This window comes from Zingiber officinale, chromosome 2B, assembly GCF_018446385.1.
Source record: "Zingiber officinale cultivar Zhangliang chromosome 2B, Zo_v1.1, whole genome shotgun sequence".
NCBI lineage: Eukaryota > Viridiplantae > Streptophyta > Magnoliopsida > Zingiberales > Zingiberaceae > Zingiber > Zingiber officinale.
In genome coordinates, this window is record NC_055989.1 from 123,125,982 (window position 1) to 123,143,370 (window position 17,389).

Below are 17,389 nucleotides of genomic sequence, written 5' to 3' on the forward strand. Positions count from 1 at the left end.
AGATAACAACTAAGTACAAATTTTTCATATATAAACTAGATAATGTGCTATATTGACTGATTTACTTACCCTGTGGACATCACCAAACTAGAAGAAGAAAAAAAAGTTTGATAACATGTAGCAATTAACCCTGACACAGTTGCCTAATATGTCAGTGCAATATCTCACTTCATATTATTGGCCCTGACATTCTAAACTTAAATGGAAAACAATCGCATATGAGCCAGATAAATCCGTGAGACATACATGAACCAGGCATCTCATACAGACAGATGCCAGGTCAACACTGTCTGAACCTGTATATCAACATTACATATGAGCCAGATAGCCAAATACTGGGATAAAGTAGATGTGCATCATAGGAGATCTTAGAGCCCACTTCCCATTTGTAATTTTATATGATCTAGATTTCTCTATATTATATAGAACACCTTAATTATCCACAAAAATATGTTACATAGTCACTACATGGTACTAACAAAAATATATATAACTGGCTAACCTGCTTCTAGACTATGTCCTGATGCATCAACAGGCTTCTAACTGGCAGTGGCACAAGGCCGAGGCATCTCACTTGCGACAATATGCCAATTAACTCTCTTCATCAGAGCTTTCAGCTCTTAATGCATGTAATTTTGGGAATACTAGAGGGAGATTTGAGTTGATTGGCACAGAATGTTGCCTGACTGAATTGACAAAGTTGTGATCATTACCAACACCTTTGCAGACCTGATCTAGAATGGCCAGGAAATCTCTAACTACCATGAAAACCCTAAAAGGATGAGCTTCTTCTTTGGCCGAGTCACCATGGAAATACTCTGTCAATTCCCTGACCAGAGACAGTACAACACTCTCTTGACCTTGCAGTTTTATGATCTCATTCTCTGCCTTCTTCAGGAATTCATTCATGGCATCATTGAACGTAGGATGTTGCTCACATTGATGTAATGCTTCGTTCAATCTAAGAACCTCGGTGACCTTTCCAACTCCTCCGGCAAGTTTTGAGACATAGCTACTGAGCACATCAGAGTCCATGGCAGCAGCTTTCTTCACATTGCTTAACTCATCTCCGAGGCCAGCAACGACTTGGAGGCCTAGTTTGTTGCATTCAAGGTCAGAATGAAGAGTAATTGTTTTGCTTTTGTCTGTGGAAGTTTTGGTGCCATAAAGACGAGACCCTTCTGATCTTATGATTTCCTGAACAACAAAGTGTAGGAGTGTGGTCTTTCCATCTGTGCCTTTGATGTCAACTAGCTTGAGAAGTGTGTCTAGCTTAAAGGCATGTGCATCTCCACGGTTTGTTCCAATATTCATGCGGTTCCCAGTTTTCAGGACAGCCTCTAGAAGCTTGAGAAACAACCTGCTAGACTTCAGCTCTTCACAGGCTGCCTGGTGAATGCAGTGGGTGAATAAAGAGAACAGAATTTAGTTAGTAACCCCAAGAAAATACCAACAATTTCAATTGAACTACCAAATTCAAACATTAATGATGCTATGTTGTAGAATCAAAATCAAAACATGAAAGGCTAATCATGCACTCCACAGATGACTTGTTTCCTTGTATCAAATGACTGAGAAAAAGGAAATAAACCTGAAGTGAAGAATATGCTCGAAGCAAACGGGAAGATGTAACCCTCTGGAAACTAACATTACTGCTATACATGAAATTGGGAAAGTAGAGATATTGTTTATATTCCTCTAAGAAATAATAAATCAAAAAAAAAAAAACCTTAAAATTTTGTGATGAAATTTCTTGGAGTTCACCTTGAATTTGATTTTTTGCCTAAACAATATTGGCCTAAATTTATGAATGCCAAAATTTTTAGCATATTTACCCTGTAACATTAGTTGGATAAAAATATGACTCCACAAGTGATAGTGCTTCATTTTCAGTGACGAAGCCAATTTTGGAACCAATCTAACCAAGAATGTTTTCGCGCTGTTATAAACAAATTAAATAACAAATGAAAAAATGAAATTTCATGCAGCTAGTTAGCCAAAAAGCAGCAGATCAACGCCCCTTTGCATCGTTACTGATTTTCAGTGTCCAAAATCAGAAGGAAAAAAACGGCCACTGGCACATATTTTGAAAAGAAGATGACACTTGAGAATATATAAACCTGTTCCACATTATGTTTCAGCTAATGAGCATGTATTCAGAATTTCCACAACTAGAGGATTATGTATTGAGAATTGCCACAACTAGAGGATTATACTGAACCGGCACCGGACAATGGCATTACAATAACAACAACAACAACCAAGCCTTATCCCACTAGGTAGGCTCGACTATATGGATCCTTTTATGCCATAGAGCTCTATCTCCTACTATATCATTATCTATACTTAAAAATAAATTTTATCTTGTTTTATTGTTGCTAGTCAAGTCTTTTTTGGTCTTCCACTTCCTAGTTTGATATATGTGTTTGTCATAGTTTCATATCGCCTAATTGAAACATTTATTGGTCATTGAAGTACATGCCTGTACCATCTTAAACGTCTCTCGAAGTTTTCCCTCAATAGATGCAACTCCGACTTTCTCTCTAATACTCTCATTTCTTATTTTGTCCATCCTCGTATATCCATACATCCACCTAACCACCTTAACATTCTCATCTCTGCAACTCTCATCTTCTGCTCATGTGCTTGAGTCATAACCCAACATTCAGTTCCATATAACATAGCAGGTCTAACTGCAATTTTGTAAAACTTTCCTTTAAGTTTTAGAGGTACTTTACGATCACATAAAACATCCAACACTCTCCTCGATTTCAACCATCCTGCTTGTATTCTATGTAAGACATCTTTCTCAATCCCTCTATCATTTTAAAAAATGATCCTAAATATTTAAAGCTCTCGGTTCCAAACAATTCATCATCTCTTATCTTAACAATTGCACTAGACAATGACATTAAGAAAAATTAAATCCATTTTCAATCTATGAAATAGTAATTCATCATCTCATTCATTTGATGCAAGAATACTACAAAGAAGCACAGTGTAGTTTAAGGAACTCAACAACCAGCCAAACTCAGAAATATCAATTTTTTCTTCACATTTGTTATTATATCTTTTTAATTGAATTTATTACCTTAATTTTGTGTTTGTTGCTTTAATCCATTATAACCCTCGCAATATTTACATGACTAATTCAAATCAAAGCATTTGCTTTCCTTGAATTTCATAGCTCAGATGTGTTCTTAATCCAGTCAACATTGCCTAATATTGACACGAACATTTTGAACCAAATGCCATCTAGGCCCAAACATAATGGGTTTGCATTATTCTGAGTGAAACTATAAACCTACTTTACAAACTCAATTGACATCTATCATTTTGATTCAAAGTATGATCTGAAAATCTAAAATTAGTCACGTTGATACTCATGGTTTTGTTATTTTTGAATAGTAAAAAATGGAACCCTGTGAAGGAACATATGTATCCACACAAAATGAAAAAAAAATTGAAAATTGAGATTTATGTAGTTCAACCCCTAATTGAAGAAGACGTACCCTCTCATCTACATGAGTAGATAGAGCGTCAATCTTTGTTGCATTTTTTTGGGAGAAGAAGAAGAGTAGCAGCTTGGGAATAGATATAATCATTTACCACTTTAATTTCAAAATTGTAACTCAAAAGTAACCTCCTAGGCATAGTAGCATGGTTAATGTTTTCATAGGACAAAGAATCGACTCTGATGAGCAACATCTCACTCATGATTATAAGGAAACAAGACCTTTTTGCTTCACTAGAAAGCATCATGCACCCAGAAAACTTAAAGCAGATGAATATTGATTCCATAGATATCTCAAAGCCTCCATTCTGGTCTCTCTTGCACATCACGACTAATTGGAGACCCTACTGCACTAGAGTTCAAGATCTCCAAGATCCATGGTAAGGATCATAAGACAATAAAACACTAAAGTCCAAAGGAACCATTAAAACATGACTTTGCCGGCAGCAGGTCTCAGGTACAACCAGCTACTAGTTTGGCTGGTCTAAGTTTACACTAGTTAGAGCAATTCTAGTTGAATTTGTACATAAAATCGTGATAAATTTTTTTAACAATGCAGTTATTGTCATTGAAATGAATGGCACACACTGAAGAACCATTGCATCATACAATTGCCAAAAAAAAGCTATTGCTATCCCGTTAGCAACTTTATCCACCAATATGCAGGCATGTAGAACACTGATATTAAATGATAAAGAAAGGATTTCAAGAAAGAGCCATCCATTTACCTCAAGAGTTTCAAAAGATTTCCTCAGATATTTGACCTCCGAATCAAAATTGGCAATATAAAGCATTGCATCCACCCTCTTAAATGCAAATGGAATTTCAAGCATTGCTTTAAGGAACTTTTCTGCTGGACCAAGCTTAATAGCTGATTCATCTTTGTATTCTTTCAATTTGTACTCTTCTTCTTTGCTAGGAGCCATCTTCAGTATGGTTTCAAGAAATTCAATTCCCAAGCTATCTGCATTACCTGCATTCAGTGATGACCAACTTGTAACTCATCTAAAAGATATCACATGAGGACTACAATACCATTTACATAAAAATTTCAGCAGATCATCGGACCAGACTGGAAAAACTTTAAGGTTGACAGTACTTCTCGAAGATAGTTAAGTAGTTATCCATCCAAAAAGAGAGAGGATGAATCATGAACTTTTACCCTTATATATCTTACTCGAAGATTTGCAAGTAATTAGTAACTCACAATATACTAATTTTGTTTGAACAACTATTAAACTATGAGAAAGGAAAATATTATATACCTTCGATAATTGCATGCAAATATAGGACTAAATATAGAAACCCTAAACCTAAAAATTAAAATATCAGTATAGAAATAAATCAATTACACCAGCGACTATAATAAACTTGTGCTCTGACAATCTCCTCAAATTGGCTCATTTATACTATCAATATACAACTTGTTAAATAAACTCTTATAACTAAGTGGAGTTTTGGAAATTCTTGATGGAGCACAGAGAGAAGAAAAATTGTAAGTCTGTTAGAGAAAGAACCAAGATAATGAAGCAGCTAGACTTAAAGGAGAAGCTTTGTAGAGAAAGGGGTCTTCAATAACAGAATAATAGCTTGGTATATAGGGAGATTAAGCAGTGTGCATTGCAACTGGGAAGATCACTTATGGCCAAGTCAAGGGCTTCCATCTGTTCGGATATTGCCACTAGAATTGTATGCCAAGGGCATTTAGGACTAGACTTAGTACATTTTTATTTTTAATTTTAATTTTTTTTTGTTAATCCCCAAACCCTTACAGACCCAATTAGTCCTGAGGTGGGCAGCCCTCCTCCTGGTTCGTCCACCGAGTAAATCCGGAAACACTCGCGGATGTGCGTCAGCAACCGACTTCCATAGGCCATCCATCAATGTAGGGTTGCGTGTGCGCCGAATCGGGTACTCGATTCGTGAATCCCTCAAGACAAGTCTTTTCCTCCAAATTAAGTGCCCACGTATGTCCCAGTTAAGGATAGATCTATGGTGCTCTAGGAATTCACCTTGACACCTTACTGTATCGTGCCCGTGGGGCGACTTAGTACATTTTTATTTTTTTTAGTTGACGCCAGCTATCCAACTTACGCCGACTAATCCTGGGATAATCGGCCCTACGGAAGTTTCCTACAAGCCACCAAGGTAAATCGGGAAGCACTCCCAGCCAACGACCCATTAGTCCAGTATTCTTAGGTCAACCATCCATTAAGGAAAATTCATTCGTTAATTCGCCAAAGCTAGGACTCAATCCTTAGATGTCTAGGAAACTAAGAAGGCGCTCTGCCGTTGGTGGCACGTGGCTTAATGTATATTATGGAGAATACATTAAGAATAAGCTTATCGGAGGAAATCTAAGATCAATAGATGTGATTCAGCAATCGTTTTGTTAGTAGGAAGAGCTCCTAGACGATGAGAGAACTAAGAAGTATTATCTCTAGAAGTTTCAATAGATGATGATGGTCAGAGAGGATGGAATCAAGAGGGCACATAAGCCCAAAGCAATGGGGCTTGATGATCATTGTTGGATCACTTTGCTAGGACAAAATAGTGGACTAGGCAGAGGTTTGATGATACATTGATGATTCATGCGCGGCTAGCAATAGCTCATCCCCTCCGGTCATAATTTCCATTCCATGGTTGGCAGTATTAACATTGATATTGGTATAAAAAATTTAGAAAATCTAAGTATTAGCCATATCAAATTAGTCGGATCGAAGAATAAAGGGCAGCCCAGTGCACGAAGCTCCCACTATGCGGGGTCCCGAAGAAGGATCCATTGTACGCAGCCTTACCCTGCTTTTTGCAAGAGGTTATTTCCAGGATTCGAACTTGTGATCTTTTGGTTACAAAGCAACAACAAAATCAGTTAAGAATATGAAAAGAATAAAAAACCAATATCTAGTGAATAAGACAAATGAAAGATATATAAAAAATCTAAAAAACATGTGTATATTTTATTAAATATGCTACAAATTATAAAAGTCTTCCTTTGTTTTAAATAAGAATCGCATTATCAATAAATCAATACATTCTTACCTTGTTTCTCTCTTTTATCGTAAAATTTGGAAATTTGTACCCTTTAGTTCCTTTCCATTAATTTAACTTATTAATTTAAAAACTATAATTTAATTTTTCTTAAACTAGTAAATTTATCTAAAAGAATGAATTTAATTAATAGAAATATTTACATTATTATAAATAAATTGATTAAATTTATTTAAAAATTAATTAGTTTAAATTTTTAAAACTAAATATTAACTAAAACTAATTAAATTTAATTAAGTTAAAATTAGTTAATTTGACATTAAACTATTAATATTAGAAACTTTTACTATTTGATTAGTTCTTAAACTTATTAATAATAATTAAAAATATAAATAATTACCCTTAATTATGAATTAATAATCACAATTAATATGCTTACCTATTCCTCTTCCATTCCAATCTAGAGCTATGCTTTCAAGACTCCAAAGTTCAAACTCCCAAAATAGAAGGCAAAGCAAAAGATGCTTTATCTTCAACTCACAAAATGCTAGAGGCAACATCAACCTTCCTCGTAGACTAATGCACAATGCTGACATGTCCACTTCTTAATGACACAACATTGATCTTCCACCACAAACTGTGGATCTCTTTTCCTCTCAGACTCAAAGTCATAGGTAATACTCACCCAAATCTAGATCTAGATCCTTTCTCCATCAATCTTGCTATTCTTTCTATCCAAATAATTCCCAAGTGGGAACTGATGAAATTAGCAAAATCAATCAATTTCATTCTAATTTGATAGATTTCTACCACTCTCAACAAATTATGACTCATTCATCATAAAATTTTATCAATCTCCCCTTGATTATTGAATTTTTCATAGTTCTCGAAGAAATGTCCAAGAAATAACTCAAAATTGAATTTGGATTTGCCAACCACGGTGGCAAAAAGCAATTCGCTCGCCCCAACACCTCCACTAGCCCGTCCCAGCCAACACGGAAGAGGTAAATCACGGATGGCTACTAGCCTTGGACAATTAAACAACGCATGGGGGAGGGCAAACACGCAGCTACTATGTGACCCCAGACCTCATGATGACAACACCACTATGCGCCAACCAACTGTCCGTCCCAAGGGGACCGGGATTTGCCAACCATGATTTTATTCTCAGAGGTTGATAATGGTGTGTTGCATGACCATAGCCATTTTGGATGCACATGATGCTTAGGAATCAAGGAGATGTGCAGAGTTTGAGACTAATATAAATGAGCATATTTGAACAAGGTGCATATTTGAACAAGAAGAGGCATCTTCAGTTAGGCGAAGGCGGAACGAAAAAAGAAAAAAAAACGGTGGATCAAAAGACTAAAAGGGTTGTCGTATGTATTAAGTTGCCTCCCCTAAACTATCTTCGGATTTCCATTGTGACAATAATTAGGTTTTTCAAAGTAAGAATTCAAAGTTAGTTTAAGCATAGATATACATAAAACTAAAATAACCAACTGATTAGAGGTAGAAGTGTTTGATAGTTTTGAAACCGCTTATTAATTTGGGATTGATATCTTTGAAAATGTTTATTAATCAAGAAATGTACACTTGACAAACGTGTACATCAAACGAAAAATAGAAAGACCAAAGAAGACTCGATTAGCAACAATAAAATAAAATAAAATAAAATTTATTGAAATATAATTGATTATATAGTAGAGGATAGAATTCAATGACGTAGAATGATCCATATATAGTCGACCTCATTTAGTAGGATAAGGCTTGGTCATTGTTGTTTGTTTTTGTAGTATGGAGCTCCTCTATTTTCCCTCATTTGCATGCTAATGTTCATGACTATTTCCACATTTTCATGACCAATTGCTGAAAATACAATCAACTACTACAAGAATACTGCATGCAAGGGAATAGGGGTGTCAATTCGGGTGGGTCGGGTCGGGTTGGGTCGGGTTGAGTTTTTTTTTTTTTTTTTTTAACCCAACCCGAACCCGAGTTCAACCCAAAACACCTCAACCCGAACCCGAACCCGACCAACCCGATCAACCCGAACCCGACCCATATAACCCGAAAATCCGATTCAAAACGACTTTTTTGGGCTATTTTCCCTATAATTCTTCACTTTTATCTCAATATTCCATCATTATCATACAAACATGATATTAATATACATAAAAACATCTAAATTTTTAAAATAAAATTTGATTTAACTCTAAAAAAACCCACAAAACCCTATATTTAAGCCAACCCGGGTCAACCCGGGTCAACCCGAACCCAACCCGACCCGAACCCGAAAATGCCCAACCCGAACCCGATTTTTTTCGGGTCGACTCGGGTTGGGTCGTCGGGTCGGGTTCATTTTTGACACCCCTACAAGGGAACAATAGGAAATTCCAATGATTTGATTAGAAGCTCTACATTCTTGAGGACAAGAATATCCTATAAGACAAATGATGCGGTGATAAAGGGGGGCCACTAAGTGCGGGTCAAATGACGAAGGTAGTAACTCACGTAGAGGTCAAAGTCAAGGAGGTCGACGTAAAAGAGCCGGACGCTGAGGGGCCGAGCGGATCTCTCCAACAGTGGCCGATCGGGCATGTATTTGCCCGATCAGCCAAGGGTCGATCCAAGTGAAGTGCTCGTTCAGCCGAAATCATCAGACGGTAGTCACAAAGCAGAGGAGCGTGTGTATGATCGGAGCATTGGTCTAGTCGGGCAAAAACAAATTATCGAAACTTGTCGCCACGCGAAAGAGCAACCAAGTCTGGCCGAGCGGAGGAGTACTCAGCCGAGCGGCTATCTCGTTCGGCCGAGCAGATGGATCATTGACGTATCCTTCGGGGAGATAACGCCGCTGACACAAGACATGGTCAATGAGCGAATCGTATGATGGAAGCTTCTACTGTCTTGTCAGGATATGAATGTCGTGTAAAGATATGATGTCAGAGACACTTTCCTGACGTGTCCTTTCATAGGACAAATTGGAGAGCGTGCCCACGATCAATTGGAGAACGTGCCTACGTCTCGAAAGAAGTGCGCACGTCGTACACCAGGGCACTATATAAAAGGGGTTCATACACCGACGGAAGTACGCATTATTCACTATTCACGCCTGTGTCTATTGTTGCTCCATCTTTTTTCCTCTTTCTGATGACTAACTTGAGCGTCGAAGAGCCAATGTCGGGGACCCCTTCCCTGGGTCGGTACTGACGTTTCTTGTGCTGCAGAGCGGAGCAGAGTCTACATCCAGTCAACGCAATAATCACATCCCCAGCTTGCCATCTCCATGATTTTCGGACAGGATCAACAAACTTATAAAAAGACGTCCTACACAAAACTTCCATACAGAGTGGCACATGGTAAAAGACAAGTGTGCATGATCTATAAACAAGTGCACATGTTAAAGAAACTGGTGCACGTGAATTAGGGAGAAACCTGCACAAATGTTATAAAACTTTTAAACTTGGGTGCACATGAATCTGGGAGAGATTTATGCATATGGTACAAAAAATGGGTGCACACGAGGCTGAGAGAAGAGTTTGAACATGGTATAAAGAAAGAATGGCATAACATAAAATAAAGAATGGGTACACATACACACCTTACAAAGGGAGTTCCCTACAAGGACTTCACACCCTGCACAGGGATTTCCTTTGCAAGGACCTGCACAGAAGTTTTGCTTGATCCTAGCTGGTGAACTGGGAAGACTGTTGGCAAGTATGCTTGGCTTGCTTAGGCTTTCAGATAAGAGTTGAAAAAAAAAATGCGTGTTGTCATCTTTAAGATACAGAGGAGCCTTTTCAGGCCACGTGCATCTCAAATCTCTTTAAACTGTTAGAATTTTGCAGCAATGGAAGAAAAACACCAAAGTTGCCAACCCCAAAAGCTCAGAATGTGCAATACACTGTTCTTGACTGTTGTTAATGATGATGTGACCAACAAAAATCGTTAATGAGCAACTTGTATAATCTCTTTTTTTTTTCATATATGAACATTATTTCAGTTAGCAGTGTAGAACCAAAACGCTTACTCTTGTTGATTGTGAAGAAAACCAATTCAAGAAGAGTCCATTAAATCTAGCAAGAAACTAACAAGTTACAAGAAAGAGTTTGGAAATTCCAAAGTTCTAAGCAGAAGTTAAACAGACCTTCAAACAGTGCTTCACAGACTTCCTCCTTGGTCACACTCAACGCCCTAAGAAGAATAGCAATGTTTTGAGACTTCTTCAGATCAAGGACTCTGTTCTCTTGAGTCGGAGGGGGAAGGACTTGCGCCTTGTTCATTGGTGCAGTGCTTGTGGCGTTACGAACAAATAGAGTCTCCATCATCTCCTCATTCACTCTGAATCCATTAGCGTTTGCAATAGATATATTAGAAACAAGCAAAGTCATACTAAATATTCGATGTAGTCATGTAGAACAGTAGAAATCAATTCAAAGATCTTACTGAAATGAGCTCGATTTCAGCTGATCCCACACCATTGCTCGATCCGAGCTCGCCCGGACCTTGTCCCATAATAAAGGCTTCAATTTTGGTCGAGGGGTCTCCTCGTCCTTTTCCTCATTCTTCGACGACTCTTCCAATTCTAAGGGATTGGTCACGGCTCCCAGCTTGTGCAACACGCCGTTTGGCGGTGGCAAGTCCACCGATTTCCTGACCGTACCATGCCAAAAAGCATAGGGTGGAGGTGGAGGTGGAGGAGATGGCGCTCGCATTGGTCCCATTGAATTCCGATAAGAGGGAGCAACCGTTCCTAGTTTACCAGCGATCTCCTTCGCAAGAAAAATTGGCGAATAAAGCGGCGGGTGTTTTCGCTTAGGAGGTGAAGGTGTAACCGGTGGGGGAGGAGGCGGAGGCGGTAATAGGGTATCTCGGAATCCAACGCCTCCCTGGACTAAGGTTCTTCCGGTTATGGACTTGGGCGATCTGCCACCCGAATTCGACGGACTCAACCAGGCGGGCGGCGACGGAATCGTCGGCGACGACGGAGAAGGCAAGGCCGCCGAATTCGAGGACGGGTACGACAATGTGCTCAACGTCGACCTCTGAGACCCGCATTTCTCAATCGCAACCGGAGGAGACACATTCCAGGGGATCGAAGGCCCCTTCGACCAGTGGATTTCTTCCCCAGGCGAACTGCCTCCCTCAGTATTCCTGGGGCACTCCAGAATCCGACGAGAGAGAGGTGGGAGCGGACGGAGCTCCGGCGACGACTCAAGCTGCGGTGGCGGAGGCGAGGACAGAACCTGCAGGTTCGCGTCATCGACGGCGGGAGCGAAAGAGGGGTTTTGCTGGGAGCGGGAATCGACGAGGTAGACGAACTCGGAGGAAGCGTGCGGCTTGCGGTCGGAGACGGCGGAGCCAGGGGGGAAGAGGCGGAGCGAATCGGATCGCGCGTCGAGTGCAGGTTTTGGACGGAGGCGCCGGTGGAGGAAGAATGCGGCCGCGGAGAGGAGGGCGGCAAGGGCCAGGAGGGGGAGAAGAACCGCGGGGAGTAGGCGGATGGCGGTGGCCTGGCGAGGTGGCGCGGAGCGGGAGGTGGGAAGGATAAGGGAGGAGAGGTTGGCAGGAAAGGTCGGCAGCACGGGCGGCGGAGGGGCGATGTAGGAGGGGAAGAAGTTCGGCTGTGACTGCGAAGCCGAGGAGGAGGAGGAGGAGGAGGAAGAAGAAGAAGAGGGGAATTTAGGGAAAGGGGAAGAGTAAGGAGATGGGGTGGAAGGAGGGGCGGGAAAGAAAGGGAGGTGGAGAGACCTCCTGTGTCGAAACGCCGACGGCATTGTGTCGGTGGCGGGAAGAAGTGTCGTCCGTGAGGCGGTCGACTATGCGGAAGCAACGTCGCGAGGGAGGGGAGAGGGTAAAAAGGGGGAAAAAAGGACGAGAGTGAGTTGGATTGGCAGTGCACGGGTCTGCAGTCCTGCAAACTGTACGGCAACGTTGCGTGTGTCAGCGAGAGCGAGCGAGCGAGGTGACAGTAGAAGAAAATAACATTAAAAGCCAAAGTGGCGAGCCAGTCAGCCGTTGGTGTCGAGTCGACGGTGACGACGCTTACGTACGGCACCGACACCGGGGAATGTCAGACACAAATTTCTAACAATAAGTTTTCTTTTAGCAAAAAAATACAAAGACCGTTTTTTACTAAAAATATTTTTTATTTATTATTAAATATTTTATTTTAAAAACTATTTTTATTTTAGAATATGTAATATTACAATTCTAGTTAATACAAATAAATTATATATAACTGATATGATATAAATTCATCTATACGGACCTGCGTAGTAGTTATGAATTATAATTATAATATTGATATTTAAATTTTATTAATTTTGACTGTAATTATTAATTATTATGATATATATAATTTATTTATAATAAATTATTATCAATGTTGAATTGTCACCTATCGCCAAGTGATAATGAGGATTAATAAAAAAATTTATTGAAGTCGGGATAGACAGAAAAAAAAAATAAAGAATAAGAAGGTTAGAATAACAATTAGAAATTCTGAGAGAAAGAAAGAATATAGAAAAGTAATTCTAAATTTTGAATGTATTTTTATGTATACCTAAGTTTATAGGAGTGGACTATCTTTTATAGAACGATTTGTTATTCATTTCACAAAATAGTTTGAAATTTTAGAGATCCATATGATCTTTATCCTTTTTCTAAAATAGTCAAAAATCCTTATATTCATATAAACATAATTTTTTTCTTGAAATAATCTAAAATCTCAATTTGAGCCGCCAGAGGAATAGGTGTCAAGAAGGTGGAGGCACTACGGAGTCAAACACGTCAAGAAGTTTAGAGGTTGATTCAGTTTTTTCTAGACTTGAACCCCCACTTCTGTAGGATTACTAACCTCCCTTATCTACGTGGCATTCTCTGATTACTTTCTGAATCACAAATCTTCATTTTAAATCTAGTTGAAAGAAACGAAAATCTAACTAACTAAACTGTTGTGTAACAAAATAGGCTAATTTCAATTACCTTGACTGCCCAAGCCCCGTGGCAAGTCCTTTGCGTATTTTTGAAAGGGTTACACGTTAAATCAATATGTCTTTAAATACAAAACTCTTTTTAAACATGTTATTTGCGTCATCTGTCTCAATTCCCGAGCTCAGAATGCACCAGTGTGTATCTAATGTTGTATCATATTAATATGATATAACCTGCAATAAGGAAGACTAAGCGTCTTCCACCATATAAAGGTTACTTATATTTGATTTGTTTCATGCTCTTGATCTTATGATCAAAAATTTATCTTGCCCATGTGACAGTGGAGATTCGAAAGCTTTTATTAATCAAGTCGGGATAAATTAGGTCAGATAAGGATGCCTTTACTCTTAACCTTGCACTCACTATTTTTGCGTCCGTCATTTTTCATCCTCTTTGAACTTCCGACATCTTTTTGCTTAGTAAATTGCTTGATTCCTTCCGGTCATCCCTTGTTTGAATCATGCAAACATTTTTTTTATTTGTCATTCTTTGTCTCTCATCTTCAAACTTTTGGCATCTCCTTATTCAATAAGTCACTTGGTTCTTTCTTGTCGCTCTTGATTTCAATTAAGAATTTTCTAATTTGAGTCTTTGTAGTTAGGTAGCGTTCATCTTGATAATTAGGAAATTGTCTTATGCTCCTTAGTATATGTTTATTGAGTCAAATTTCACTAATGCGTCTTTAGATTGATTACGGATCATTTACTAGATATCGATTGACCATTTGCTAGGGTTCCAAACAATAATGACCGATCAGATCATCTTCTTCCTGGTTTCATGACATTCTTTCGAAGTCATCTATTGAGTGGGCTGTGTTTTTTTATTCTAATGTTTATCATAAAAGTATCACTGTATTTTTTATTTTATTATCACAACTTGGGCTTAATTCCTTCTGTATCTTAACTGGTATAGTAATCTTCTTTCGTTTGTATCGCCTTCCTCTCTCCCCTCGCATCTTTCATTTCTTCTTTACCCAAAGAAAATAAAAGATGGGGTCTTCTTCTCATTCTGAGTTAGACTAAGCTTGATTAAGAGCCTCCCGTCATCACACAAGAGGTGGAAACCATAGTTTTCCTTTATTAAACCACTAAGTGTAGTGTCTTGACTGACTCGATGGCAATGTGAGTTACCCATGTCTCCTACCTTGAAAGATTATCATCTGGAGTGGAGCTATTTTAGTGCATCACAAAAGTTGAAGGACTTGAAGTTCGACAACAACCTTATACTCAAAGAGAGATTGTTGGATATGTATGAGGTGAGCCTTATTCTAACTCTCCTTAGAGCTTTATTTGGTAAGATTTTTAATATTTGCAAGTCTCAGCAACAAACTGAAGGCGTATCATTTTTTGCAACTGACACTATGTTGAAGGCATCTATAAACAAAGTGTTGAAACTTACTAAGATGGAGTTAGAGGCATGTGGGATGGCAATTGTCGATCTCACCTCAGAGAGGCGACTCCCGAGGAAAGGGAACCTCCCAGTCTTGATTGCAGCTCCAACAAAGATTGTTTCCCAAGCAATGGCTAGAGATTTGCCCCTATCTCAGGAGGCAAGATAGCCCCCAGCTACACAACTGGTGACCGTGGAGCCGACTCCGTCCCAAGAGTTGAGAACACCTCTTAGGTTCACTAGGATAAGGCGACACTCGCCAAGAACTTTCGCCAACCATTCAAGTCTGTTTGCCCCACCGTTAGCTCTTGCTAGCTCTCCAAGACCATTGATTCCTACACTTGCTCAATGGGAGAACACGCCAACTGGGTCAGGGAATCACCCGACTCTAGCTCCTGCGTCCCCTATAGAGTTGGGGGATTTCCACACCAGGGTTTATCCTTCACACCCACCTTTAGACCTAGATTTTGCAGATAACCAGGTAGATTTTCTAGACGACAATGATGCCCCAATTGCCCAAGAAGCATCCTAGGAATAAATCCAAGGGGATCATAAGTTAGATCTCACCCTTTATGGTCTGATGACCATTGTATGAAGGAATGCCGAGAAAGCGACCAAGGGCATTGCCATCTGGGCCTTAGCAAAGAAGCTTCTGCTGAATGGGACCAAACACATGTCCCAGTTAATGGTGTTTGACCAACAGTATCCTAAGACTAACAGGATCAACAGAAACTGTGGGCCCAAGTACCTGAACTTGAATCTCGACTAGCCCAACCCCTTCTGAGGAGGTCTTGACCGTAGCCCAAGAAGAAATGCCCCTTGCACGGTCGGAGATCAACAGCTTAAAGAAACAATAAGCTAACCCAACACTTCCTATCAAGTAGTGATCACCCGATCGAAGAGGAGAATAGCAGAGGTGACGACGAAGAGGATCTAGGTGACATATGACCTAGACAAGATGAAGAGGGAGGTTAAATCTCTCTAGGCCGAGAATGAGAACTTGAAGTCGGAGGTGGAGGTGTAGTGGAAGGAGATAAAAGAACTGAAGACTGTGGCAGAAGCACAAAAAAGATAGATCCACTACCTTAACGACCCCTAATGCTGGCCCCACGAATATGGAAGGAGGTAAATGTAGGTACACAGGCATTAGATGCATGGTGGGGTAAACCCCGGGTTGTTAGTTCCTGATAATTGAACTCTAATCATTAAGCCAGAGATGTCATGCGCTCACCGTCTGCGCTATGCCCAGGGGCACAAAAGATCTCACTGAAGGGCAATCGGGCGAGGGCAGAGGTTGCTAAGGCTGAGGTGACAGCAATTGTGACCACATTGGAAGTCAGTCGCACTGAGTTGGGGATCTTAAAAGTGGAATTAGAGGCCATCAAATGGGGAACTAAGTCGGTCAAGGCCTTGGCAAAGGCCCGGCTACGTGAAGCAGAATTCATGCGTGCTAAGACCAAGACAGCCAAAGTTGCCATGTAGGTCCTGGAAGCCACTAAGTCTGACCTTCAAGTGGCGTTGGAGGCCTAAAGAGGCCAACTGGAAGGCAAAATAGCTGAGTCGGGGCTACTTCCACTGTCTGTACCATATTCCCCTTTAATTTATGAACTCTCAATTTCACAAGGACAGAGAAGGGGCTCTATGATCTAGATGAGTGGAGATGAGAGCTTGATTCAGAGCTTCCTTTCTCTTTGCAAACTAGACTTTCTCGACTTAAACATACTTAAGTGTCCGGGCTTGCAACCCGTCGAAGTTAACCAAGGGATTCTTCACCAAGGATCTGAAGAAATCTCCATTGATTAAATCCAGCAAGAAAGTGCTAAGCTGCACTTTAGGGGAAACCAGGGGAGCATCAATAACTACCCGATTGAATCGTTGTAGATACTCCTTCAAGGGTTCTTTGGCCTTTTACTTGAGATCAAACAAATCATGTGAGGATTTTTGATATCTTCGACTGGTGGCAAAGTGTTTCATGAATATTATCTTAAACTCCTCGAAAGTTTGAATGGAAGAGGTAGAAAGTGGCTAAACCACCTTTACACCAAGCTTGAGAGCGCCATTAAGAAGACTCGATACGTGACGTCATCTATATATTGATATAATAGGGAAATATTTTTAAATTTACATATATGATCTTCAAGATCGGTTGTACCGTTATATTCTCCAATCTGCAATGGCTAAAAGTGTCTTGGCAACTCGTCTTAGATAATATTCCTTAAGAACGGAGGGCTCCGGGGTGCTTTTGCCCCACTAGATATGGGGTTTTTCCTTTCAGAGGATCTAGGTGGGTTGTTTCTTTCATGGATTCTACAAAAGATTTCCTTATGACCAACGTACCAATCAACATGGGGCATGCGTTCCGTAATGTTTCGACGGGCTAGGGCATCTTCTGACGAGGCATCAACATTGCTTCAACTGACCGAGGTGTAGGCTCAGTTGGTGGATTGGTTCTCGGTGGAAAGGTTTGTTGGGGCTGCCCTTGCAATACTGCCTGAA

General features: G+C 40.0%; 1 protein-coding gene across 1 annotated transcript; it reads right to left on the minus strand.

The window, feature by feature from the left end:
* Positions 1 to 385: 385 nt before the first annotated feature.
* Positions 386 to 12,363, minus strand: LOC122046980 (formin-like protein 1). The gene is made up of 4 exons (XM_042607972.1): positions 10,955 to 12,363; positions 10,656 to 10,849; positions 4,243 to 4,487; positions 386 to 1,389 (listed from the first exon to the last, which is right to left on the minus strand). Exons 1-4 carry the CDS (start codon positions 12,283 to 12,285, stop codon positions 592 to 594), a joined length of 2,568 nt encoding a protein of 855 aa, XP_042463906.1. The 5' UTR covers positions 12,286 to 12,363; the 3' UTR covers positions 386 to 591.
* Positions 12,364 to 17,389: the final 5,026 nt, after the last annotated feature.

Coding starts and splice junctions, on each gene's coding strand:
- LOC122046980 (XM_042607972.1), bottom strand. CDS start 12,285: ATGCCGTCGGCGTTTCGACACAGGAGGTCTCTCCACCTCCCTTTCTTT. Junction 4,488..10,655: donor CTGTGAAGCACTGTTTGAAG/GTCTGTTTAACT, acceptor CACTGAATGCAG/GTAATGCAGATAGCTTGGGA. Junction 1,390..4,242: donor AATCTTTTGAAACTCTTGAG/GTAAATGGATGG, acceptor TGCATTCACCAG/GCAGCCTGTGAAGAGCTGAA.